The sequence below is a fragment of the Anomalospiza imberbis genome, unplaced genomic scaffold, assembly GCF_031753505.1.
Source record: "Anomalospiza imberbis isolate Cuckoo-Finch-1a 21T00152 unplaced genomic scaffold, ASM3175350v1 scaffold_183, whole genome shotgun sequence".
NCBI lineage: Eukaryota > Metazoa > Chordata > Aves > Passeriformes > Viduidae > Anomalospiza > Anomalospiza imberbis.
The window spans coordinates 1-24,628 of NW_027099816.1; the positions used below are offsets into that span (position 1 = coordinate 1).

Sequence of the window (24,628 nt, forward strand, 5' to 3'; positions counted from 1 at the left end):
TTTTCCAGCCGTGAAATTCCCAATTTTTAGGGAAAAACTGGAGGAAAAGAGGGAGGAAATTGCATTTTCCAGCCCCGAAATTCCCAGTTTTTCCATGGAAAGGAGGAAGAGGAGGCGGGTTTTCCTCCCTGCCGCTGTTTCCCCAGCATTTTTCATGGACAAACAGAGGAAAAGAGGGATGAAAAGTGGGATAAACCCCTTTCCCAGCCCCGAATTCCCAAAATCTTTGGGGTAAACGCATCGTCCAGCTCTGGAATCCCGAATTCTGGGCAGGAACGTGGTGGATTTTCCTCCCTGCCGGCGCTTTCCAACGCTTTTCATGGAAAAATTGAGGCGATTAGAGGAGAAAGTAGGGCTAGAGCCCCTTTCCCAGCCCCAGAATCCCGGGATTCGGGGCGGGCTCGGTGCCTGCCCGGCTTTCGGGAGGGGAGGGGTCCCGGCTCCGGCCGTCCCTGACACAATGCCTGGAAAACGCTTTTCCAGCGGTTCCGTGGGAAGGAAATTCCAGAGGGCCCGTGCGGAATCTCCTTTTTTAGGCATTTTTGGGATGGTTATTTCTGGCCGGAACGCGCCCGGGGTGGGGGGGGTCGCTCCGGGCGGGATTTGTCCCGGATTCCAGCGGCCCCGCTTCCCACCCGTCCCTCCCCGAACTCCTCGTTTTGGGGGGAAAACCCTCGGCTTCGGGGCTGTGGGAACGTCCTGGGGCCGGGGGGACAGCGAGGCTGCCCTCGGCACAGAAACTCCCGGGATTTGGCACAGAAACTCCCGGGATTTGGCACAGAAACTCCCGGGATTTGGCGGTGTTTCCCCAGGATTTTGGGCCTTTCCAGGAGCGCCGGTGACCCCTGGGCCCCGCAGGGCCAGGGAGAGATCGCAGATCGGGATTTTTATGGGATTTTTGTGGGATCTCTTGGGGCCCGGTTACTCAGGGCCCGTCGTGCGTGCCCATGAAGGAGATCCCAGAGCGGGATTTTTCCAGGATCTCTCCGGGATCCCTCGGGCCCGGGTGACTCAGGTCGTGCGTGCCAGTGCCCGCGGGGCCGCGCCCGGCCGCGCCTGGCACAGGCATGTGCGGGCCTGGCACCGGCCAAAGTCCCGGAGCCGCCCCGGAGCCGCCCCAAAACCGGGACCTTCCCGGGAACCCTGCTGGGATCGGCCCGGCTTTCCCCGCTGGGATGCGGCGACCCCCGGGTTTGGGGTCGGATCCTGGGGTCGGAGCGGGCAGGGATCTGTCCAGAGGAGGTTCCTGGTCCCAAAATGTGGCCCTGCAAGCAGATTTTGGGGTGGAGCCATCCCAGCTCCACAAATAACCGGAGCTGGGGGTTGTGGGATCCGGCGTTCCGGGGGGTGAAAGGCTCGGGGTCATTCCTGCTGGGATCAGTGGGGTCATTCCTGCTGGGATCAGTGGGGTCATTCCCAGTGGGATCAGTGGGGTCATTCCTGCTGGGATCAATAACCTGGGGTCATTCCTGCTGGCATCAGTGGGGTCATTCCAGCTGGCATCAGTGGGGTCATTCCAGCTGGGATCAGTGGGGTCATTCCCAGTGGGATCAGTGGGGTCATTCCTGCTGGGATCGATAACCTGGGGTCATTCCCAGTGGGATCAGTGGGGTCATTCCTGCTGGGATCAGTGGGGTCATTCCAGCTGGGATCAGTGGGTCATTCCAGCTGGGATCAGTGGGGTCATTCCTGCTGGGATCAGTGGGGTCATTCCCAGCGGGATCAGTGGGGTCATTCCAGCTGGGATCAGTGGGGTCATTCCTGCTGGGATCAGTGGGGGTCATTCCCAGTGGGATCAGTGGGGTCATTCCTGCTGGGATCGATAACCTGGGGTCATTCCCAGTGGATCAGTGGGGTCATTCCTGCTGGGATCAGTGGGGTCATTCCTGCTGGGATCAGTAGGGTCATTCCTGCTGGGATCAGTGGGGTCATTCCTGCTGGGATCAGTGGGGTCATTCCCAGCGGGATCAGTGGGGTCATTCCCAGTGGGATCAATAACCTGGGGTCATTCCTGCTGGGATCTATGGGGTCATTCCAGCTGGGATCAGTGGGGTCATTCCTGCTGGGATCAGTGGGGTCATTCCAGCTGGGATCAGTGGGGTCATTCCAGCTGGGATCAGTGGGGTCATTCCAGCTGGGATCAGTGGGGTCATTCCTGCTGGGATCAGTGGGGTCATTCCTGCTGGGATCAGTGGGGTTATTCCCAGTGGGATCAGTGGGGTCATTCATGCTGGGATCAGTGGGGTCATTCCAGCTGGGATCAGTGGGGTCATTCCTGCTGGGATCAGTGGGGTCATTCCCGCTGGGATCAGTGGGGTCATTCCCAGTGAGATCAGTGGGGTCATTCCTGCTGGGATCAGTGGGGTCATTCCCGCTGGGATCAGTGGGGTCATTCCCAGTGGGATCAGTGGGGTCATTCCTGCTGGGATCTATGGGGTCATTCCCGCTGGGATCAGTGGGGTCATTCCCAGTGAGATCAGTGGGGTCATTCCTGCTGGGATCAGTGGGGTCATTCCTGCTGGGATCAGTGGGGTCATTCCCAGTGGGATCAGTGGGGTCATTCCAGCTGGGATCAATAACCTGGGGTCATTCCTGCTGGCATCAGTGGGGTCATTCCAGCTGGGATCAATAACCTGGGGTCATTCCTGCTGGCATCAGTGGGGTCATTCCTGCTGGGATCAGTGGGGTCATTCCAGCTGGGATCAGTGGGGTCATTCCAGCTGGGATCAATAACCTGGGGTCATTCCTGCTGGCATCAGTGGGGTCATTCCAGCTGGGATCAGTGGGGTCATTCCAGCTGGGATCAGTGGGGTCATTCCCAGTGGGATCAGTGAGGTCATTCCAGCTGGGATCAGTGGGGTCATTCCCAGTGGGATCAGAGGGGTCATTCCCAGCGGGATCAGTGAGGTCATTCCTGCTGGGATGAGGAATCCCCAGGCCCCCAATCTCCCTGTTTTCCCCCAAACCCTGGGGGTCCCTGCTGACCCCGGGGGTCTCCCCAAACCCTGGGGGTCCCTGGGGGTCCCACAGACCCTGCCCATGTCCCCGCTGACCCCAGGGGTCCCCCCAAACCCCAGGGGTCTCCCCAAACCCCGGGGGTCCCTGCTGACCCCGGGGGTCCCCCCAAACCCCGGGGGTCCCGCTGACCCCGCCCGTGGCCCCACAGACGTTCACGGCCTGGTGCAACTCCCACCTGCGCAAGGCCGGCACGCAGATCGAGAACATCGACGAGGATTTCCGGGACGGGCTCAAGCTGATGCTGCTGCTCGAGGTCATCTCAGGTCAGGCCTGAGCCCCAAACCCCAAACTGGGCCCAAAATCCTTAAACCGGGCCAGAAAACCTCCAAAGTGGGCCCAAAAAACCTCAAAACGAGCCCACAATATTTAAACTGGGCCCAAAACCCTCCAGGCTGGGCACAAAGTACTGAAACTTCCCCAAACACTTCAAACTTAACCCAAAACCCTTGAACCCTGACCCAAACATGGAACCCTGACCCAAACATTGAACCCTGACCCAAACCTTGAACCCTGACCCAAACCCTTGATCCCTGACCCAAACATTGAACCCTGACCCAAACATTGAACCCTGACCCAAACATTGAACCCTGACCCAAAACCCTTGAACCCTGACCCAAACATTGAACCCTGACCCAAACCCTTCAGTCCTGACCCAAACATTGAACCCTGACCCAAACCCTTGAACCCTGACCCAGACCCTTGAACCCTGACCCAAACCCTTGAACCCTGACCCAGACCCTTGAACCCTGACCCAAACCCTTGAACCCTGACCCAGACCCTTGAACCCTGACCCAAACCCTTGAACCCTGACCCAAACCCTTCAGTCCTGACCCAAACCCTTGAACCCTGACCCAAACCTTGAACCCTGACCCAAACATTGAACCCTGACCCAAACATTGAACCCTGACCCAAACATTGAACCCTGACCCAAACCCTTGAACCCTGACCCAAACATTGAACCCTGACCCAAACATTGAACCCTGACCCAAACATTGAACCCTGACCCAAACATTGAACCCTGACCCAAACCCTTGAACCCTGACCCAAACATTGAACCCTGACCCAAACATTGAACCCTGACCCAAACATTGAACCCTGACCCAAACATTGAACCCTGACCCAGACCCTTGATTCCTGACCCAAAACCCTTGAACCCTGACCCAAAACCCTTCAGTCCTGACCCAAACCCTTGAACCCTGACCCAAACCCTTCAGTCCTGACCCAGACCCTTGAACCCTGACCCAGACCCTTGAACCCTGACCCAGACCCTTGAACCCTGACCCAAACATTGAACCCTGACCCAAACATTGAACCCTGACCCAAACCCTTCAGTCCTGACCCAGACCCTTGATCCCTGACCCAAACATTGAACCCTGACCCAAACCCTTGAACCCTGACCCAAACCCTTGAACCCTGACCCAAACCCTTCAGTCCTGACCCAGACCCTTGAACCCTGACCCAAACCTTGAACCCTGACCCAGACCCTTGAACCCTGACCCAAACATTGAACCCTGACCCAAACCCTTCAGTCCTGACCCAGACCCTTGAACCCTGACCCAAACCTTGAACCCTGACCCAGACCCTTGAACCCTGACCCAAACCCTTGATCCCTGACCCAGACCCTTCAGTCCTGACCCCGGTCCCGTTGCAGGGGAGCGGCTCCCGAAGCCGGAGCGGGGCAAGATGCGGGTGCACAAGATCAACAACGTCAACAAGGCCCTGGACTTCATCGCCAGCAAAGGCGTCAAGCTCGTCTCCATCGGCGCCGAGGGTGAGGCCCCGCCCTGGGGATCCGCTGGGATCTGCTGGGATCCACTGGGATTCACTGCCCCAGTGCCCGGGATTTGCCCCTTTTAGGCCAAAATTGGGATTTTGAGGGGTTTTGACCTCTACCCAAACCCTTTAGCCCTGACCTAAAACCTTTACCCTTTACCCAAACCCTTTAAACTTGACCCAAACCCTTTAGTCTTGACCCAAACCCACGTGGTGCCAGCAGCCCTCCACTGAGTCATGGGGTGCCTGAGAATGCCAGGAATTCCGGGAATTCTGGGAATTCCGGGATTCCAAACTCAAAGGCAGCGGGTGCAGCTCATGGGAGGTCACGGCTGTTCCGTGGCTTTTGATGGAATTATTCCTGTGGGATCTGGGACCATTCCCTGCGGGATTTGGACTGTTCCCTGCGGGATCAGGATCATTCCCTGCAGGATCCAGAGCTATTCCCTGCGGGATCTCCGGGACCATTCCCTGTGGGATCAGGATCATTCCCTGTGGGATCCGGCATCATTCCCTGTGGGATCAGGACTGTTCCCTGTGGGATCTCCGGGACCATTCCCTGCGGGATCTCGAGGACCATTCCCACAGGATCCCCCGGGGATCCCCCCCGGGCCGGGCGGGCCGGGCTGGCAGCGGCTCCGGCCAGGCCGGTTTGTTGGGATCCAACCCCGGGAAAGCTCCGCGTGCCCGGAGCCGAGCGAGTCCCGACCGGCCCCGAGCCGGGAGACGCCCGGCACCCGCCCCCCATCCCAGGAATTCCCAAAAAAACAGGGCTGGGGCTGCGGGAGGCAGTGCTGGGAGTGTGGGATGGGGATGAGGAGCCCGGAATTCCTCCCGCTTCCCTCCCCTCTGGGGTTCCTGTCCCCGTGGTGTTCGAGGTCTTTTCCACCCCAAGCGGTTCCGTAATCCCAGGATTCCCTGGTTCTCTAATGAACGGGATCTGTGATTCCAGGTCTGCAATCCCGCAAATCCTGCATCCCCTAATCCTAGGGTTCCATGGTTCTTGGGTCCCATAATTCCAGGACTTTGTGTCCTAAGGCTCCATAAGTCCAGGATCCCCGCCGTTCCTGGATGCCGTGATCCCGTTCCTGCAGGATTCCCGGAAATGGGATCCGTTCATTTTGGCATTCCACAATTTTTGGACTCTGCTGCTGTGGAACCCCCCCAGTTCCAGGATCCCACAAGCCCATGATTCCCCCTGGGAATTCCCACCTGGAATCCATTCCCTGTGGCTCTCCCCCGCAGAGATCGTGGACGGGAACGCCAAGATGACGCTGGGCATGATCTGGACGATCATCCTGCGCTTCGCCATCCAGGACATCTCCGTGGAAGGTAGCGGCACACGGGATCCGCTCCTGGGATTGGGGGATCCACACGCGCTCTACCCTGGGATCTGCTCCTGGGACTGTGGGATCCTCCCGGGATCTGCTCCTGGGATTGGGGGATCCACGTGGGATCCACCTCGGGATCTGCTCCTGGGACTGGGGGATCCACACGCGCTCTACCCTGGGATCTGCTCCTGGGATTGGGGGATCCTCCCTGGGATCTGCTCCTGGGATTGTGGGAACTCCCCCAGGATCCCCCCCGGGATCCCCCCCGGGATCCGCCCCAGTCTCTGATCCCTGCTCCCGCAGAGACCTCGGCCAAGGAGGGGCTCCTGCTCTGGTGCCAGCGGAAAACGGCTCCGTACAAGAACGTCAACGTCCAGAACTTCCACATCAGGTCCTTCCTCTTCCTCTTCCTCTTCCTCTTCCTCTTCCCCTTCCCCTTCCCCTTCCCATTCCCCAGGGTGGGCTGGGCTCAGGCAGGGACAGACATCCCAAATTCCCCGAGGGTTCCCAGGATCTGATCCCGGTTTGCCCCGCGCATTCCCGGGATCTGATCCCGGTTTTCCCTGTGAATTCCTGGGATCTGCCCTGTTTTCCCCGCGCGTTCCCGGGATCTGATCCCGGTTTTCCCCGCGCGTTCCCGGGATCTGATCCCGGTTTTCCCTGTGAATTCCTGGGATCTGCCCTGTTTTCCCCGCGCGTTCCCGGGATCTGATCCCGGTTTTCCCCGTGCGTTCCCGGGATCTGATCCCGGTTTTCCCCGTGCGTTCCCGGGATCTCACTCCCGTTTTCCCACAGCTGGAAGGACGGGCTGGCCTTCAACGCCCTCATCCACCGGCACCGCCCGGAGCTGATCGAGTACGACAAGCTGCGGAAGGTAAACCCCCGCCTCTCCCCCGGGAAAATCCGGGAATTCCGGGAATTCCCGCCCACGGAGCCTCCTGCTCTCCTGCCCCGTAGGACGATCCCGTCACCAACCTCAACAACGCCTTCGAGGTGGCCGAGAAGTACCTGGACATTCCCAAGATGCTGGACGCCGAGGGTAAGCGTGGAACTGGGGATCCGGGGGATCCCGGGATCTCTTCCAGGCCCTGGAGGGGGATTTCCTCGCAGGAGGCGCCGGATCCCTGATTTAACCTGGATTCCTCCTGTTCAGCACCAATTCCCAGCTGTCCAGGTGGATTTATCCAGGATTTGGGATGCTCGGGGGTCTGTAATTCTTTGATACCGCCGTCCCGTAATTCCAGGGCTGCAGGACTCTCAGGACTCCACAGCTGCACCATCCCACAATTCCAGGATCCCACAAATCTGGCATTCCCTTCTTCTAGGATCCCATAACTGTAGGATTTCGTTATTCCAGGTCTCCACAATTCCAGGATCCCACAATTTCAGCATCCCACAAATCTGGCATTCCCTTCTTCTAGGATCCCGTAATTGTAGGATTTTGTTATTCCAGGTATCCACAATTCCAGGATCCCACAATTCCAGGATCCCACAAATCTGGCATTCCCTTCTTCTAGGATCCCATAATTGTAGGATTTTGTTATTCCAGGTCTCCACAATTCCAGGATCCCACAATTCCAGCATCCCACAAATCTGAGATTCCCTTCTTCTAGGATCCCATAATTGTAGGATTTTGTTATTCCAGGTATCCACAATTCCAGGATCCCACAAATCTGGCATTCCCTTCTTCTAGGATCCCATAATTGTAGGATTTCGTTATTCCAGGTCTCTACAATTCTAGGATCTCACAATTCCAGGATCCCATAAATCTGGCATTCCTTTTTTCTAGGATCCCATAATTGTAGGATTTTGTTATTCCAGGTCTCCACAATTCCAGGATCCCACAATTCCAGGATCCCACAAATCTGGGATTCCCTTCTTCTAGGATCCCATAATCGTAGGATTTCATTATTCCAGGACTTCAGGATCCCACAGTTCCAGGATCCCACAAATCTGGCATTCCTTTTTTCTAGGATCCCATAATTGTAGGATTTCGTTATTCCAGGTCTCCACAATTCCAGCATCCCATAAATCTGGCATCCCTTTTTCCTAGGATCCCATAATTCTTGGATTTCATTATTCCAGGATCCCACAACTCCAGGATCTCATAACTCTTTGATCCCACAACTCTTTGATCCTACAACTCCAGGATGCCTCAATTCCAGGATCCCTCAATTCCAGGATCCCACAATTCCAGGATCCTTCAATTCCAGGATCCCACAACTCCAGGACCCCACAACTCTTTGATCCCTCAATTCCAAGACCCCACAATTCCAGGATCCCACAACTCTTTGATCCCTCAATTCCAGGATCCCTCAATTCCAGGACCCCTCAATTCCAGGATCCCACAACTCTTTGATCCCTCAATTCCAGGACCCCACAATTCCAGGATCCCTCAATTCCAGGATCCCTCAATTCCAGGATCCCACAACTCCAGGATCCCACAATTCCAGGACCTCACAACTCTTTGATCCCTCAATTCCAGGATCCCACAATTCCAGGACCCCTCAATTCCAGGATCCCACAACTCTTTGATCCCACAATTCCAGGATCCCACAACTCTTTGATCCCTCAATTCCAGGATCCCACAATTCCAGGACCCCTCAATTCCAGGATCCCTCAGTCCCAGGACCCACGGAGGAGGCGCCCGCCCTCACCCTGATTTTTCCCATTCAGCCCCAGCCCGTGCCCGTCCGGGTGGATTCCCCTGGGATTTGGGGCCCTCGGAGCGCAATTCCGGCCGGGAGAGGCGCCGGCCCCGCGCCCCAGCCCGTTCCCAGTTTGCTCCCAGTGCGTTCCCAGTTTAACCCCTGCGGTTCCTTGCAGACATCGTCAACACGGCGCGGCCGGACGAGAAGGCCATCATGACCTACGTGTCCAGCTTCTACCACGCCTTCTCCGGGGCCCAGAAGGTACCGGGAGCCTCCGGAATCTTCCTCCCGGATCCGCCCCTCCGGAATCTTCCCCCCGGATCCTCCCTCTGGAATTCTCTCTCCGCTCTCACGCTCGCTTCTCTTCCAGCCACGGCCGCTGTCGCTCGGGGGGGGGCTCCGGGACCACCCCCAGCTGGCTCATGAGGGGTTAAATCCGCCTGGGATTCCCGAATCCGTGGGAATCCATGGGAAATCAGCGGAAATCCACAGGAAATCCGTGGGAATACGTCGAGATCCATGAGAAATTAATGGGAATCCTTGGAAGTCCATGGGATTCCATAAAAATCCACGGAAGTCCATGGGAATCCTTGGCAATCCATGGGAATCTCTGGGAAATTGTGGGAATCCATGGGAATCCTTGGAAATCCATGGGACCTTAGTGGAAATCCATGGAAATTAGTGGGAATCCATGGGAAATCCATAGGAATCCACGGGATTCCATGGAAATGCATGGTAAATTAGTGGGAATCCATGGGAAACGAAAGGAAATCCACGGGATTCCATGGAAATCCACGTGAGATCCACGTGAGATCCACGTGCAGGGCGGGCCAAGGTTCCAGGAAGCCCCTGTGGCTCCCGGGGGGTTGAGGAGCGGGGCCAAGGCAGGACAATCCCCCCATGAGCCATCCCAGGGGGGGGGGGGTCCCGACCCCGGGAAGCGCTTCCCGCACGCGCCGGGATTTTGGGAACGCTGCTGGAGCTGTCGCTGTCCTCTGCTCTCCCCGGGCAGATATCGTGGGCACGCTGCGGCCCGACGAGAAGGCCATCATGACCTACGTGTCCTGCTTCTACCACGCCTTCTCCGGGGCCCAGAAGGTGAGCCCGGCCCCGGAGGGCCCCGCTGCCCTTCCCTGGGCTCTGGGATCTGCCCGGGGTCTGGGATCTGCCCGGGATCTGCCCGGGATCTGCCCGGGGTCTGGGATCTGCCTGGCTGCTGCTCTGCTTGGCTTGGGGACAGGGCAGGTGGGGCCTGGCTCCACTGAGGTCACGCTGCCAGCTTCCTCGGGGTTCTTCCTGTGTTCCCCTCCTCAGTCCCTGCCTTAATTCCCTTCCTTTTCCCCTGCGGTCCCTTCCTTTTCTCCTGTCCTTTATCCCTTTCCTTTTTGCCTTTCCTTTATTCCCTTGCTCATTCCCTGCTTTGATTACTTTTTTAAATCCTTTCCTTTTCCCCTTTTCTTTGTTTTTTTTCTTGTATTCCTTTCTTGTATTCCTTCTTTTTTCCCTTTTATTCTTTTCCTTTTCCCCTTTATTCCCTTCCTTCCCCCCTTCCTTTTCCTTCTTCCTCCTTTCCTTTCCTTTCCTTTCCTTTCCTTTCCTTTCCTTTCCTTTCCTTTCCTTTCCTTTCCTTTCCTTTCCTTTCCTTTCCTTTCCTTTCCTTTCCTTTCCTTTCCTTTCCTTTCCTTTCCTTTCCTTTCCTTTCCTTTCCTTTCCTTTCCTTTCCTTCCCTTCCCTTCCCTTCCCTTCCCTTCCCTTCCCTTCCCTTCCCTTCCCTTTCCTCTTCCCTTCCCTCTTCCCTTTTCCCTTTCCCCTCTCTCCCTTTCCCTTTCCCTTGCTTTGATTTATAGATTTCCTTCATTTATTTCCTTCATTTATTTCCTTTATTTCCTTCCTCCCCGGCCACTGGATTTTCCTCCTCCTGGCCCCTTCCCAGTTCCTCTTCCTCTTCCCGCTGGCGTCCGTCCTCCCGCTCCTCCTCCTGGATTCCTCCTCTGCTTCCCACCCAGGTACCTCCAGCCCAGCCTCTTCCTCCTCCTCCTCCTGCTCCTGCTCCTGCTGGGGCAGGACAGTCCGTGCGGATCGGGATCGGGATCGGGATCGGGCCCAGAGGGGGCTGGGTTTCCTTTTTATTTCCCCTTTCTTTCCCCCTTTTTCCCCCTTTTCCCCCTTTCCCTCCCTTTTTCCCCCTTTTTCCCCCTTTTCCCCCCTTTTTCCCCCTTTCTTTCCTCTTTTTTCCCCATATTCCAAATCCCATACTCCTATTTCCACTTCCCAATCCCATAGTCCCAATCCCATTTTCCAATCCCATAGTCCCAATCCCATTTTCCATTCCCATATTCCCATTCCCATATTCCCAATCTCATATTCCCATTCCCATTTCCCAATCCCATATTCCCAATCCCATTTCCCATTCCCATACTCCCAATCCCGTTTTTCCTCAGGCGGAGACGGCGGCGAATCGGATCTGCAAAGTGCTGGCCGTGAACCAGGAGAACGAGCAGCTCATGGAGGACTACGAGCGCCTGGCCTCGGATGTAAGGGGGGAAAACCCCAAATCCCACCCCGAAAACACCCCCAACCCCCCCCCCCGATCCCCTAACCCCTGTCCCCCCAGCTGCTGGTGTGGGCCCAGCCCCCAAACCCCATCCCAAATCCCAAACCCCATCCCAAATCCCAAACCCCATCCCAAATCCCTCTCCCCCAGCTGCTGGCATGGACCCAGCCCCCAAACCCCATCCCACACTGCATCCCAAATCCCAAACCGCATCCCACACCCCAAACCCCATCCCAAATCCCAAACCGCATCCCACACCCCTAACCCCATCCCACACCCCAAACCCCATCCCACACCCCATCCCAAATCCCAAACCCCATCCCACACCCCTAACCCCATCCCACACCCCATCCCAAACCCCATCCCAAACCCCATCCCACACCCCAAACCCCATCCCACACCCCAAACCCCATCCCGCACCCCAAACCCTATCCCACACCACATCCCAAATCCCAAACTGCATCCCACACCCCAAACCCCATCCCAAACCCCATCCCAAACCCCATCCCAAACCCCAAACCCCATCCTACACCCCAAACCCCATCCCAAACCCCATCCCAAACCCCAAACCCCATCCCACACCCCAAACCCCATCCCACACTGCATCCCAAATCCCAAACCGCATCCCACACCCCAAACCCAATCCCATACCCCAAACCCCATCCTACACCCCAAACTCCATCCCAAACCCCATCCCAAACCCCAAACCCCATCCCAAACCGCATCCCACACCCCAAACCCCATCCCACACCCCAAACCCCATCCCAAACCCCATCCCAAACCCCATCCCAAACCCCATCCCACACCCCAAACCCCATCCCAAACCCCAAACCCCATCCCACACCCCAAACCCCATCCCACACTGCATCCCAAATCCCAAACCGCATCCCACACCCCAAACCCCATCCCACACCCCAAACCCCATCCCAAACCCCATCCCAAACCCCATCCCAAACCCCATCCCAAACCCCATCCCACACCCCAAACCCCATCCCGCACCCCAAACCCTATCCCACACCACATCCCAAATCCCAAACTGCATCCCACACCCCAAACCCCATCCCAAACCCCATCACAAATCCCAAACCCCATCCCAAACCGCATCCCAAACCCCAAACCCCATCCCACACCCCAAACCCCATCCCACACCCCATCACAAATCCCAAACCCCATCCCACACCCCAAACCCCATCCCACACCGCATCCCACACCCCAAACCCTATCCCACACCGCATGCCAAATCCCAAACCCTATCCCAAACCCCATCCCACACCCCACACCCCAAACCCACGCCCCCAATCCCTGCTCCCCCCAGCTGCTGGCGTGGATCCAGCCCCATCCCACACCCCTAACCCCATCCCACACTGCATCCCACACCCCAAACCCCATCCCACACCCCAAACCCCACCCCACACCCCAAACCCCAAACCCACACCCCACACCCCCAAACCCACGCCCCCAATCCCTGCTCCCCCCAGCTGCTGGCGTGGATCCAGCGCACCATCCCCTGGCTGGAGGCCCGGGACCCGCAGAAGACCATCCCGGCCATGCAGCAGAAGCTGGAGGATTTCCGCGAGTACCGCAGGGTGCACAAGCCCCCCAAGGTGCAGGAGAAGTGCCAGCTCGAGATCAACTTCAACACCCTGCAGACCAAGCTGCGCCTCAGCGGCCGGCCCGCCTTCATGCCCTCCGAGGGCAGGATGGTCTCGGTGGGTCTGGGGGCTTCGGGGTCCTGGGGGGGCTTAAACCCACCCTGAACTGCCCCAGATCTGCCCTGGATGGTCTGGGGGCTTTGGGGAGGAGAAACCCACCTTGGTGTGTCCTAAACCCACCCTGAACTGCCCCAGATCTGCCCTGGATGGTCTGGGGGCTTTGGGGAGGAGAAACCCACCTTGGTGTGTCCTAAACCCACCCTAAACTGTCCCGAATCTGCCCTGGATGGTCTGGGGATGGTCTGGGGGCTTTGGGGAGGAGAATCCCACCTTGGTGTGTCCTAAACCCACCCTGAACTGCCCCAGAGCTGCCCTGGATGGTCTGGGGGCTTTGGAGAGGAGAAGCCCACCTTGGTGTGTCCTAAACCCACCCTAAACTGTCCCGAATCTGCCCTGGCCTTCTGAGGGCAGGCTGGTCTCAGTGGGTCTGGGGGCTTTGGGGTCCTGGGGGGAGATTAGGGGGTTCTCAGGGGGTCAAACCCACCTTGGAGTGTCCTAAACCCACCCACTTGGGTGCTGTCAGAGGCCAGGGTGGGCTCAAGGGGTTTGGGAGGGCCCCAGGCAGGGTTTGGGGTGACCCTGGGGGACTTTGGGGTGACCCTGGAGGATTTTGGGTTGGCTCTGAGGGGTTTTGGGGTGACCCTGGGGGACTTGGGGTGGCTCTGAGGGGTTTTGGGTGACCCTGGGGGATTTTGGGGTGGCTCTGAGGGGTTTTGGGTGACCCTGGGGGATTTTGGGGTGGCTCTGAGGGGTTTTGGGGTGACCCTGGGGGATTTTGGGGTGGCTCTGAGGGGTTTTGGGGTGACCCTGGGGGATTTTGGGGTGGCTCTGAGGGGTTTTGGGGTCCCCAGGACATCGGGGCGGGCTGGCAGCGCCTGGAGCAGGCCGAGGTCACCTGTGCGCGGGGGTTTTGGGGTGAACCTGCTTGGTTTTGGGGTATCTCTGAAGGGTTTTTGGGGTAACCCCCGGGTTTTTGGGGTCCCCAGGACATCGGGGCGGGCTGGCAGCGCCTGGAGCAGGCCGAGAAGGGCCACGAGGAGTGGCTGCTGACGGAGCTGCGGCGCCTGGAGCGCCTGGATCACCTGGCCGAGAAATTCCGGCAGAAGGCCTCGATCCACGAGGGGTGGACGGAAGGTACGGGGGTGGGGGGACAGACCCCGGGGTTTGGGGGGCAGGGGATGGAATTGGGGGTGACAGAGATTCAGGGGTGTCCCCACACCTGTGCCCAGGTGAGGAGGTGGCACAGGGTGGGATCGGGGGTCTCAGGGGTCTCCCCACACCTGTGCCCAGGTGAGGAGGTGGCACAGGGTGGGATCGGGGGTCTCAGGGGTCTCCCCACACCTGTGCCCAGGTGAGGAGGTGGCACAGGGTGGGATCGGGGGTCTCAGGGGTGTCCCCACACCTGTGCCCAGGTGAGGAGGTGGCACAGGGTGGCATCGGGGGTCTCAGGGGTGTCCCCACACCTGTGCCCAGGTGAGGAGGTGGCACAGGGTGGGATCGGGGGTCTCAGGGGTGTCCCCACACCTGTGCCCAGGTAAGGAGGTGGCCCTGCGGGACCGGGACTCGGGCACGGCCTCCCTGGCCCAGGTGCGGGCGCTGCTCCGCAAGCACGAGGCCTTCGAGTCGGACCTGGCGGCGCACCAGGACCGGGTGGAGCAGATCGCGGCCATCGCCCAGGAGCTCAAGTATGGGAACCCAAAACACCCCCAAAACGCCCCAAATTGTGCCCCAAAATCCCCCCCAAAGGGTCCTGGGGGGGGACCCCAAACGCAGATCCCAGCCATCGCCCAAGTACAGGGTGGGAGACCCCAAAATACCCCCAAAATAACCTGCGCGATGTCCCAAAATACACCCCGGAATACCGTCAAATATCCCCCAAAATAACCCAAACTCTCCCAAAACGCACCGAAATGACCAGAAATTCCCACGCTTTTTCCCCCTTCACACCTTTTCCCACTGTTTTCCCCTTTTCTTCCTTTTCCCTATTCTCCCCCTTTTTTTTCACGGCCTTTCCCTTTTTTCTCACTGTTTTTTCCCCATTTCCCCCCGTTTTTCCCCATTTCCCCCCGTTTTTCCCCCTTTTCCCCCATTTCCCCCCCCGTTTTTTCCCTGTTTTTCCCCGTTTCCCCCCCGGTTTTCCCCGTTTTTGCCCGTTTCCCAGCGAGCTGGATTACTACGACTCGCCGAGCGTCAACGCCCGGTGCCAGAAGATCTGTGACCAGTGGGACCTGCTGGGCTCCCTGACCCACAGCCGCCGGGAAGCGCTGGAGGTCAGCGGGATCCCGTGGGGAGCAGGGAGGGACGGGATCCCAACCAGCCCTGGGATCCCAGCGAAGCCCAGATCCCAACGAACCCCAGATCCCAACCAGCCCCAGGATCCCAACCCCAGATCCCAACCAAACCCAGGATCCCAACCCCAGATCCCAACCAAACCCAGGATCCCAACCCCAGATCCCAACGAACCCCAGATCCCAACCAGCCCCAGGATCCCAACCCCAGATCCCAACCAAACCCAGGATCCCAACCCCAGATCCCAACGAACCCCAGATCCCAACCAAACCCAGGATCCCAACCCCAGATCCCAGCCAACCTGGGGATTCCAACCCACCCTGGGATCCCAAACCCAGATCCCAACTAATCCCAGATCCCAACCAATCCCAGATCCCAACCAGCCCTGGGATCCCAGCGAAGCCCAGATCCCAACCAGCCCCAGGATCCCAACCCCAGATCCCAGACAACCCGGGAATTCCAACCCACCCTGGGATCCCAAACCCAGATCCCAACTAATCCCAGATCCCAACCAATCCCAGATCCCAACCAGCCCTGGGATCCCAGCGAAGCCCAGATCCCAACCAGCCCCAGGATCCCAACCCCAGATCCCAACCAACCCGGGGATTCCAACCCACCCTGGGATCCCAAACCCAGATCCCAACTAATCCCAGATCCCAACCAATCCCAGATCTCAACCAGCCCTGCGATCCCAACCCCAGATCCCAGCCAACCCGGGATTCCAACCCACCCAGGCATCCCAACCCTGGATCACAACCCCAGATCCCAACCAACCCCAGGATCCCAACCCTGGGATCCCAACCAACCCCAGGATCCCAACCCTGGGATCCCAGCCCCAGGATCCCAACCCTGGGATCCCAGCCCCGGGATCCCAACCTCCCCCCGGGATCCCAACCCCGGCGTTCTTGGCCCCAGAAAACGGAGAAGCAGCTGGAGACCATCGACGAGCTGCACCTGGAGTACGCCAAGCGCGCGGCGCCCTTCAACAACTGGATGGAGAGCGCCATGGAGGACCTGCAGGACATGTTCATCGTGCACACCATCGAGGAGATCCAGGTGCGCGCCCCCGCGTTCGGTCCCAGAAACGATAAAATAAAACAGCACCCCCAAAAACACCGTTCCCGGGGCGTTCTCGGGGGGGGCTCGGGCATTTCCCTGCTGATTTTGTGGCAGAGGCAGCGGTTTTGGGGATCAAGCAGCTCCCAGCTGCGCTCCCCGGAACTCGGAGGAATCCTGAGGAATTCTGTCCAACGTCCCCCCCCAGGGCCTGATCGCCGCCCACGACCAGTTCAAGTCGACGCTGCCGGACGCGGACAAGGAGCGGGAGGCGATCCTGGGGATCCAGCGGGAGGCGCAGCGGATCGCGGACCTGCACGGGATCCAGCTGCCCGGGAACAACCCCTACACCTCGGTCACGCCCCAGATCATCAACTCCAAGTGGGAGCGGGTACGCAGCCGGGCCTTTGCCGCTTTCCCGCTCGCTTTCCCCCACCTTTCTCGTTCTGTTTTCCCCTTTTCCTGCAGTTTTCTCACCTTTTCCTGCAGTTTTCTCCCTTTTCCTGTGGTTTTCCCCCTTTTCCTGCTGTTTTCTCCCTTTTCCTGCACTTTTTCCCCCTTTTCATCCCTTTTCCCATTTCATCCCAGTTTTTCCCCGAGGTTTCCCGGTCTTCCATCCGGGTTTCCCATCCCCTTTTCCCATCTTTCCCCTTTCTCAGCAGGGTTTCCCACCCGTGTTTCCCGGTTTCCCGTCCGCGTTTCCCAGTTTCCCGTCCGCATTTCCCAGTTTCCCCTCCACGTTTCCCAGTTTCCCATCCGCGTTTCCCAGTTTCCCGTCCGCGTTTCCCAGTTTCCCGTCCATTTTTCCCAGTTTCCCGTCCACGTTTCCCAGTTTCCCGTCCGCGTTTCCCAGTTTCCCGTCCGCGTTTCCCGGTTTCCCCGTCCGTTTTTCCCGGTTTCCCGTCCGTGTTTCCCGTCGGCGTTTCCCACCCTTTGCGGTTTCTCCGCCCAGGTGCAGCAGCTGGTGCCCAAGCGGGACCAGGCGCTGCAGGAGGAGCAGAACCGGCAGAACTCCAACGAGCACCTGCGGCGGCAGTTCGGGAGCCAGGCCAACCGCGTGGGGCCCTGGATCCAGACCAAGATGGAGGTCAGGCACCACTGGGAGCGCTGGGAGCGCTGGGATCGGCCCCGCCGCCGTCCTGGTGGGGCGGTGGGATGGTGGAGATGGTGGAAATGGTGGGATGATGGGATGGTGGAGAGGATGGAGATGGTGGAGTGGTGGAGATGGTGGAGGTGGTGGAGAGGATGGAGATGGTGGAGAGGATGGAGATGGTGGAGTGGTGGAGAGGATGGAGATGGTGGAGAGGATGGAGATGGTGGAGAGGATGGAGATGGTGGAGGTGGTGGATGTGGTGGAGATGGTGGAGAGGATGGAGATGTTGGAGATGGTGGATGTGGTGGAGATGGTGGAGATGGTGGAGTGGTGGGATGGTGGAGTGGAGGTGGTGGATGTGGTGGAGATGGTGGAGTGGTGGAGGTGGTGGAGAGGATGGAGATGGTGGAGAGGATGGAGATGGTCAAGGTGGGTGGATGTGGTGGAGATGGTGGAGAGGATGGAGATGGTGGAGAGGATGGAGATGGTGGAGAGGATGGAGATGGTGGAGAGGATGGATGTGGTGGAGATGCTGGAGTGGTGGGATGGTGGAGTGGAGGTGGTGGAGATGGTGGAGATGGTGGAGATGGTGGAGTGGTGGAGGGGTGCAGTGAGCTCTGGGGCTGCCCCACGCCCACGTTACCCCAGCTCTAGAAGCCATGGGAAGGGCCGGGTCGGTGGGATCCTGGGAAAGGGGATGGAATTCCTGCCTCGGGGATCGCCCGGGGGGATCCGGCGCAGCGCTGGGCCGCGCTCTGGAAGGGGATCCCCTGCGCCGCCAGGAGATCGGCCGGATCTCCATCGAGATGAACGGGACCCTGGAGGACCAGCTGAACCACCTGAAGGAGTACGAGGAGAACATCGTGGAGTACAAGCCCAACCTGGAGCTGCTGGAGCAGCAGCACCAGCTGGTGCAGGAGGCGCTGATCTTCGACAACCAGCATTCCAACTACACCATGGAGGTGGGGCCCGGCACCCGCGGGGGTTCGGGGCCACCGAGGGGGTTCGGGGTCATCCCGAGGGGATTCGGGGTCACCAGGGGGGTTCGGGGTCGTCCCGAGGGGATTCAGGGTCGTCCCGAGGGGATTCGGGGTCACCAGGGGGGTTCGGGGTCGTCCCGAGGGGATTTGGGGTCATCCCGAGGGGATTTGGGGTCGTCCCAAGGGGATTTGGGGTCGTCCCGAGGGGATTTGGGATCGTCCCGAGGGGATTTGGGGTCGTCCCAAGGGGATTTGGGGTCACTGAGGAGATTTGGGGTCTCTGAGGGGACTCAGGGTTGTCCTGAGGGAATTCGGCATTCCAGCTGGGATCCCATGGAATTGGGGTCATTGGGGTCGTCCCAGGGGATCGGGCGCTCCGAGGGCGCTGGATCCCACCCCGGGGGATCAGGGCGATCCCGTGGGCGCTGGATCCCATCCCAGGGTGATCAGGGCGATCCCGTGGGCGCTGGATCTCCCCCCAGGGGGATCAGGGTGATCCCGTAGGCGCTGGATCCCATCCCAGGGGATCAGGGTGATCCCGTGGGCGCTGGATCCCACCCCAGGGGGATCAGGGCGATCCCGTGGGCGCTGGATCCCACCCCAGGGGGATCAGGGTGATCCCGTAGGCGCTGGATCCCACCCCAGGGGGATCAGGGCGATCCCGTGGGCGCTGGATCCCACCCCAGGGTGATCAGGGCGATCCCGTGGGCGCTGGATCCCACCCCAGGGGGATCAGGGCGATCCCGTGGGCGCTGGATCCCACCCCGGGGGATCCAGTTCGCCGCTGAGTGCCCCGTTGCCGTGTGGTGCAGCACCTGCGCGTGGGCTGGGAGCAGCTGCTGACCACGATCGCCCGGACCATCAACGAGGTGGAGAACCAGATCCTGACGCGCGACGCCAAGGGCATCAGCCAGGAGCAGATGCAGGAGTTCCGGGCCTCCTTCAACCACTTCGACAAGGTCCGGGATCTGGCGGATCTCCCACCCGGAGCGGCCCCACGGGTTGTTCCCCCCTGGAGTGGGGGAGCTGCCTCCTGCTTTGCCCCATTTCCCCCATTCCTCCCTGTGTGCCCAGGACCACGGCGGTGCCCTGGGCCCGGAAGAGTTCAAGGCCTGTTTGATCAGTCTGGGCTACGACGTGGAGAACGACCGGCAGGTACTGCCTGCTTCCTCCTCCTCCTCCTCCTCCTCCTCCTCCTCTTCCTCCTTCCTTCCTTTCTCCGTTCCTTCCTTCCTTCCTTCCTTCCTTCCTTCCTTCCTGCCTTCCTTCCTTCCTTCCTTCCTCCCTCCCTTCCTTCCTTCCTTCCTTCCTTCCTTCCTTCCTTCCTTCCTTCCTGCCTTCCTTCCTTCCTTCCTTCCTTCCTCCCTCCCTTCCTTCTTTCCTTCCTTCCTTCCTTCCTCCCTTCCTCCCTTCCTCCCTTCCTTCCTCCCTTCCTTCCTCCCTTCCTTCCTTCCTTCCTTCCTTCCTTCCTCCCTCCCTCCCTCCCTCCCTCCCTCCCTTCCTCCCTCCCTTCCTCCCCTCCTCCTCCTCTCCTTTCCTTCCTCCTCTCCTTTCCTTCTCTCCTTCCTTTTCTGGGCTGGTTTCCTCCTCTAACAGATTCTCTGCTTTTCTCGTCCTCCTCCCTCTTCCTCTTCCTCTTCCTCTGCCCTTCCTCCCGGCAGCCGAAGCGCCGCACGGACTCCAACGACTTCCGCGCCCTGCTGGGCCCCGCGGGATCCGGCCTGGTAACCTTGCCCTTCTCCTGCTTCTGCGCCTTCCATTTCCTCCTGCTTCCATCCCATCCCGGGGGGGAGGGAGGGCAGGGCAATCCCGCTGGGAAAGCGCCGCAGCCACGGAGAAAGAGAACCCCTGGAAGTCCAAGAAACGCTCTGGATGCGCTGGAAAAGCTCCGGAGCTCCCGGGGGGGAAGCTCTGGGATCCCGGGGGAAGCGGCAGAATTGCAACCGCGCCTCTCCCCGCAGGGCGACGCGGAATTCCAGCGGATCATGGCCGTGGTGGATCCCAACGGCAGCGGCAGCGTCACCTTCCAGGCCTTCATCGACTTCATGTCCCGGGAAACCACGGACACGGACACGGCCGAGCAGGTCATCAACAGCTTCCGCGTGCTGGCTGGGGACAAGGTGGGCACCGCGGGGCCCTGGGGGCTTTGGGAACGGGCAGGGGGGTCTGGGAATGGAGCAGGGGGGTCTGGGAATGGAGCAGGGGGGTCTGGGAATGGGCAGGGGGGTTTGGGAATAGGCGGGGGGTTTGGGAATAGGCGGGGGGTTTGGGATGGGGGCAGGGGGGTTTGGGAAGGGGGCAATGGGGTTTGGGAATGGGCAGGGGGGTTTGGGAATGGGCAGTGGGGTCTGGGAATGGGCAGTGGGGTTTGGGAAGGGGGCAGTGGGATTTGGGAATGGGCAGGGGGGTCTGGGAATGGAGCAGTGGGGTTTGGGAAGGGGGCAGTGGGATTTGGGAATGGGCAGGGGGGTCTGGGATGGTTCTGGGGGGTCTGGGAATGGGCAGGGGGGGTCTGGGAAGGGGGCAGGGAGGTCTGGGAAGGGGGAAGTGGGGTCTGGGATGGTTCTGGGGGGTTTGGGAATGGACCAGTGGGGTCTGGGAACGGGCAGGGGGGTTTGGGAAGGGAACAGCAGAATTGCGGGGTAAGATTTGGGAATTCCAAGGCGGGATTTGGGAATTCCAAGCCGGGATTTGGGAATTCCAAGCCGGGATTTGGGAATTCCAAGGCGGGATTTGGGAATTCCAAGCCGGGATTTGGGAATTCCAAGGCGGGATTTGGGAATTCCAAGGCGGGATTTGGGGACCGCTTTTTCGAAGTCCGTCCACGCCCTGGTGAGATCGCCGATGCTGGGGGGCTCGGTTTCCCCCCCCGTTTACCTCCTTTTCCCCCCGTTTTTCCCCCCGTTTCCCCGTCCCCCAGAACTACATCACGGCGGCCGAGCTGCGGCGGGAGCTGCCGGCGGCGCAGGCCGAGTACTGCATCGCCCGCATGGCGCCCTACCCCGGCCCCGACGGCGTCCCCGGCGCCCTGGACTACAAATCCTTCTCCACGGCGCTCTACGGCGAGAGCGACCTCTGAGCGGGGCCCCCGGGATCCCCCGGGATCCCCGAGGGTCCCCCAGGATCCCGGATCCCTGGCGGTCCTGGATCCCCCGGGATCCTCAAGGGTCCTGGATCCCCAAGGGTCTTCGAGGATCCCCCAGGATCCCTGACCGTCCAGGATCCTCCAGGATCCCGGATCCCCGATGGTCCCCGATCCCTGAGGGTCCCCCAGGATCCCCGAGGGTCCTGGATCCCTGGCGGTCCCCAACGGTCCCAGATCCCCAAGGGTCCCCCAGGATCCCGGATCCCTAATGGTCCTGGATCCCTGAGGATCCCCGAGGGTCCCAGACGGTCCTGGATCCCCGAGGGTCCCCCAGGATCCCGGATCCCCGATGGTCCTGGATCCCCCGGGATCCCCGAGGGCTCCCCGGGATCCCCCAGGAGCCCCGAGGATCCCGGATCCCCGAGCCCCCCTCCTCCTACTATGCAAGAGTTGATTGATCCTGGGCCACTCCGGGCTGCGATCCCCGCTTTTCCCGGGCTCCTGGCGCCCGCGGCCCGGCAGCGCCCGGAAACGGCGCAACGGTTCTTTGTGGCAACGAGACGCGGAGCGAGGAACTGCCGCGGGTTTCCACGGCAGTGGATCAGCGGGATCAGCATGATCCGGGATCAGCGGCGCAGCCCGAGGGTTCCCCCTCGCCTCCCCTTTCCCCCGCGCCGCTCCCCTAATTTATGGCTTTTCCAGGGGGGAAAATCCGCGGTTTGGGGTCGGTTTTTTGGGGGTTTTTTGGGTTTTTTTTTGGGTTTTTTTTTTTTTTAGGTTTTTCACTCACATTCCCACCTCGGAGCAGCGTTTTGTGGACCAAAAAAAAATTAAACAAAAAAAAAAGGGGGGGAAATAAGGCGGGGGGGGACGGGGGGAAAAAAGGCGAGAAACACGAAGCACGGAGAAACGAGGAAGAAATTAGGAGGAAAAACGTGGAGATGGAAAATCGGGGAAAAAAATAAGGAGAAATGCAAAGTGTGGAAAAATTTAGGAGAGAAACGAGGAAAATCGTGGAGAAATTTGGAGGAATACAGAAAAATACGGGGAAATAATGATAAATAAAGAAGAGTAATGAGAGAAATAAAGAGACAAATAAGGAGAACTGTGGAAAAATATGAAAAATTAAGAGAAACAAGGAGGAAAATTAAGAGAAATCCACCTAATAAAGCGCCTGATCCTGGAGAATTTTGACGGGAAGCAGAAAATTCCGGTTTCCTTTATAACTTTACGGATTTATTATATAAATATATATTCACGTAGCAGCTTCTTTGTCCTGTAATTAAAATATTGCTGGAAAAAAAAAAAAAAAAAACCAAAACCAACCCTCTGGGATCTTGGAGTTTTTCCTCACTTTTTCCCTCCTGAGGGGAGAGAACGACCATGCTCGGGTGGAAATGAAGCGGCTGGGAAGGGACATTTTGGGGCGGAAATCGAGGTGATTTTTTATTTTGGAAGGGTCAGGACAGTTGTGGGGGTAAAGCCTGAGGCGATCCCTGGGTGGTGGAAGGAATATTTTTTATTTTATTTTATTTTTCCCCCCACATTTTCTGCCTTTTCCCTGTCCTTTCCCCTCACATTTCCAGCCCATTTCCCCCTCACGTTTTTCACCTTTCCCCTCACGTTTTCACCTTTCCCCTCACATTTTTCACCTTTTCTCTCACATTTTCACCTTTTCTGTCACATTTTCACCTTTTCTCTCACATTTTCACCTTTTCTCTCACATTTTTCACCTTTTCTCTCACATTTTTCACCTTTTCTCTCACATTTTTCACCTTTTCTCTCACATTTCTCACCCTTTTCCTATGGGGCAGTCCATACTGGGAGCACTGGTCCATACTGGGAGCACTGGGGCCATACTGGGAGCACTGGTCCGTACTGGGAGCACTGGGGCCATACTGGGAGCACTGGTCCATACTGGGAGCACTGGTCCATACTGGGAGCACTGGGGCCATACTGGGAGCACTGGTCCATACTGGGAGCACTGGTCCGTACTGGGAGCACTGGGGCCATACTGGGTGCACTGGTCCATACTGGGAGCACTGGTCCATACTGGGAGCACTGGGGCCATACTGGGAGCACTGGGGCCATACTGGGAGCACTGGTCCATACTGGGTGCACTGGGGCCATACTGGGAGCACTGGTCCACACTGGGAGCACTGGTCCGTACTGGGAGCACTGGCCCATACTGGGAGCACTGGTCCACACTGGGAGCACTGGTCCACACTGGGAGCACTGGCCCATACTGGGAGCACTGGTCTGTACTGGGAGCACTGGCCCATACTGGGAGCACTGGTCTGTACTGGGAGCACTGGTCCATACTGGGAGCACTGGTCCATACTGGGAGCACTGGCCCATACTGGGAGCACTGGGGCCATACTGGGAGCACTGGTCCATACTGGGAGCACTGGGGCCATACTGGGAGCACTGGTCCATACTGGGAGCACTGGTCCGTACTGGGAGCACTGGCCCATACTGGGAGCACTGGCCCATACTGGGAGCACTGGCCCATACTGGGAGCACTGGTCCATACTGGGTGCACTGGTGGCCCCCTCCCGCCCAGGGTCACGGGGCCTGAGGCCGGAGCTGCCCCGGGGCCGGAATGGCCGGACACGGACGGACAGTGGACACGGACGGACATTGGACACGGACGGACAGCGGACACAGACATGGACGGACACGGATGGACAGCGGACACGGACGGACACGGATGGACACGGACGGACAGCGGACACGGACGGACAGCGGACACGGACGGACAGCGGACACGGACGGACACGGATGGACACGGACAGCGGACACGGACGGACATTGGACACGGATGGACAGCGGACACGGACACGGACGGACACGGATGGACACGGATGGACATGGATGGACACGGACAGCGGACACAGATGGACAGCGGACACGGATGGACACGGACAGACAGCAGACACGGACGGACAGCGGACACGGACGGACATGGATGGACACGGATGGACACAGACAGCAGACCCGGATGGACACGGACGGACAGCGGACACGGACGGACACAGATGGACAGCGGACATGGACGGACACGGATGGACACGGATGGACACGGA

At 59.2% G+C, this 24,628-nt stretch overlaps 1 protein-coding gene and 1 long non-coding RNA gene across 4 annotated transcripts; both read left to right on the forward strand.

Moving 5' to 3' along the window:
* Positions 1–3,146: 3,146 nt before the first annotated feature.
* Positions 3,147–22,863, forward strand: LOC137466360 (alpha-actinin-4). 3 transcript variants are annotated; one of them, XM_068178122.1, is made up of 21 exons: positions 3,147–3,281; positions 4,670–4,789; positions 6,037–6,123; positions 6,426–6,513; positions 6,918–6,996; positions 7,080–7,161; positions 8,949–9,034; positions 11,215–11,307; positions 12,806–13,036; positions 14,026–14,173; positions 14,574–14,724; positions 15,201–15,309; positions 16,244–16,384; positions 16,593–16,775; positions 17,337–17,471; positions 18,260–18,439; positions 19,270–19,416; positions 19,532–19,612; positions 20,119–20,181; positions 20,419–20,577; positions 21,378–22,863. In XM_068178122.1, the coding sequence occupies exons 1-21, from the start codon at positions 3,257–3,259 to the stop codon at positions 21,534–21,536; spliced, it is 2,547 nt and encodes an 848-aa protein (XP_068034223.1). In that variant the 5' UTR covers positions 3,147–3,256; the 3' UTR covers positions 21,537–22,863. The 3 variants fall into 3 exon arrangements, with proteins under 3 accessions (XP_068034223.1, XP_068034225.1, XP_068034224.1); XM_068178124.1 differs by lacking the exon at positions 20,119–20,181; XM_068178123.1 differs by lacking the exons at positions 8,949–9,034; positions 20,119–20,181 and adding an exon at positions 9,786–9,871.
* On the forward strand, positions 7,169–8,942 carry LOC137466361 (uncharacterized). Its single transcript, XR_010995131.1, has 3 exons — positions 7,169–7,575; positions 7,688–7,767; positions 8,304–8,942. It is a non-coding gene; the product is annotated as an uncharacterized lncRNA (long non-coding RNA).
* Positions 22,864–24,628: the final 1,765 nt, after the last annotated feature.

What these genes read in the sequence shown, in the direction of transcription:
- LOC137466360 (XM_068178122.1), top strand. Translation starts at nt 3,257, where the DNA reads ATGCTGCTGCTCGAGGTCATCTCAG. An exon ending in ATTCCAACTACACCATGGAG is followed by an intron (nt 18,440 to 19,269) that starts GTGGGGCCCGGC and finishes CGTGTGGTGCAG; the next exon opens with CACCTGCGCGTGGGCTGGGA. An exon ending in GCCCCGCGGGATCCGGCCTG is followed by an intron (nt 20,182 to 20,418) that starts GTAACCTTGCCC and finishes CTCTCCCCGCAG; the next exon opens with GGCGACGCGGAATTCCAGCG.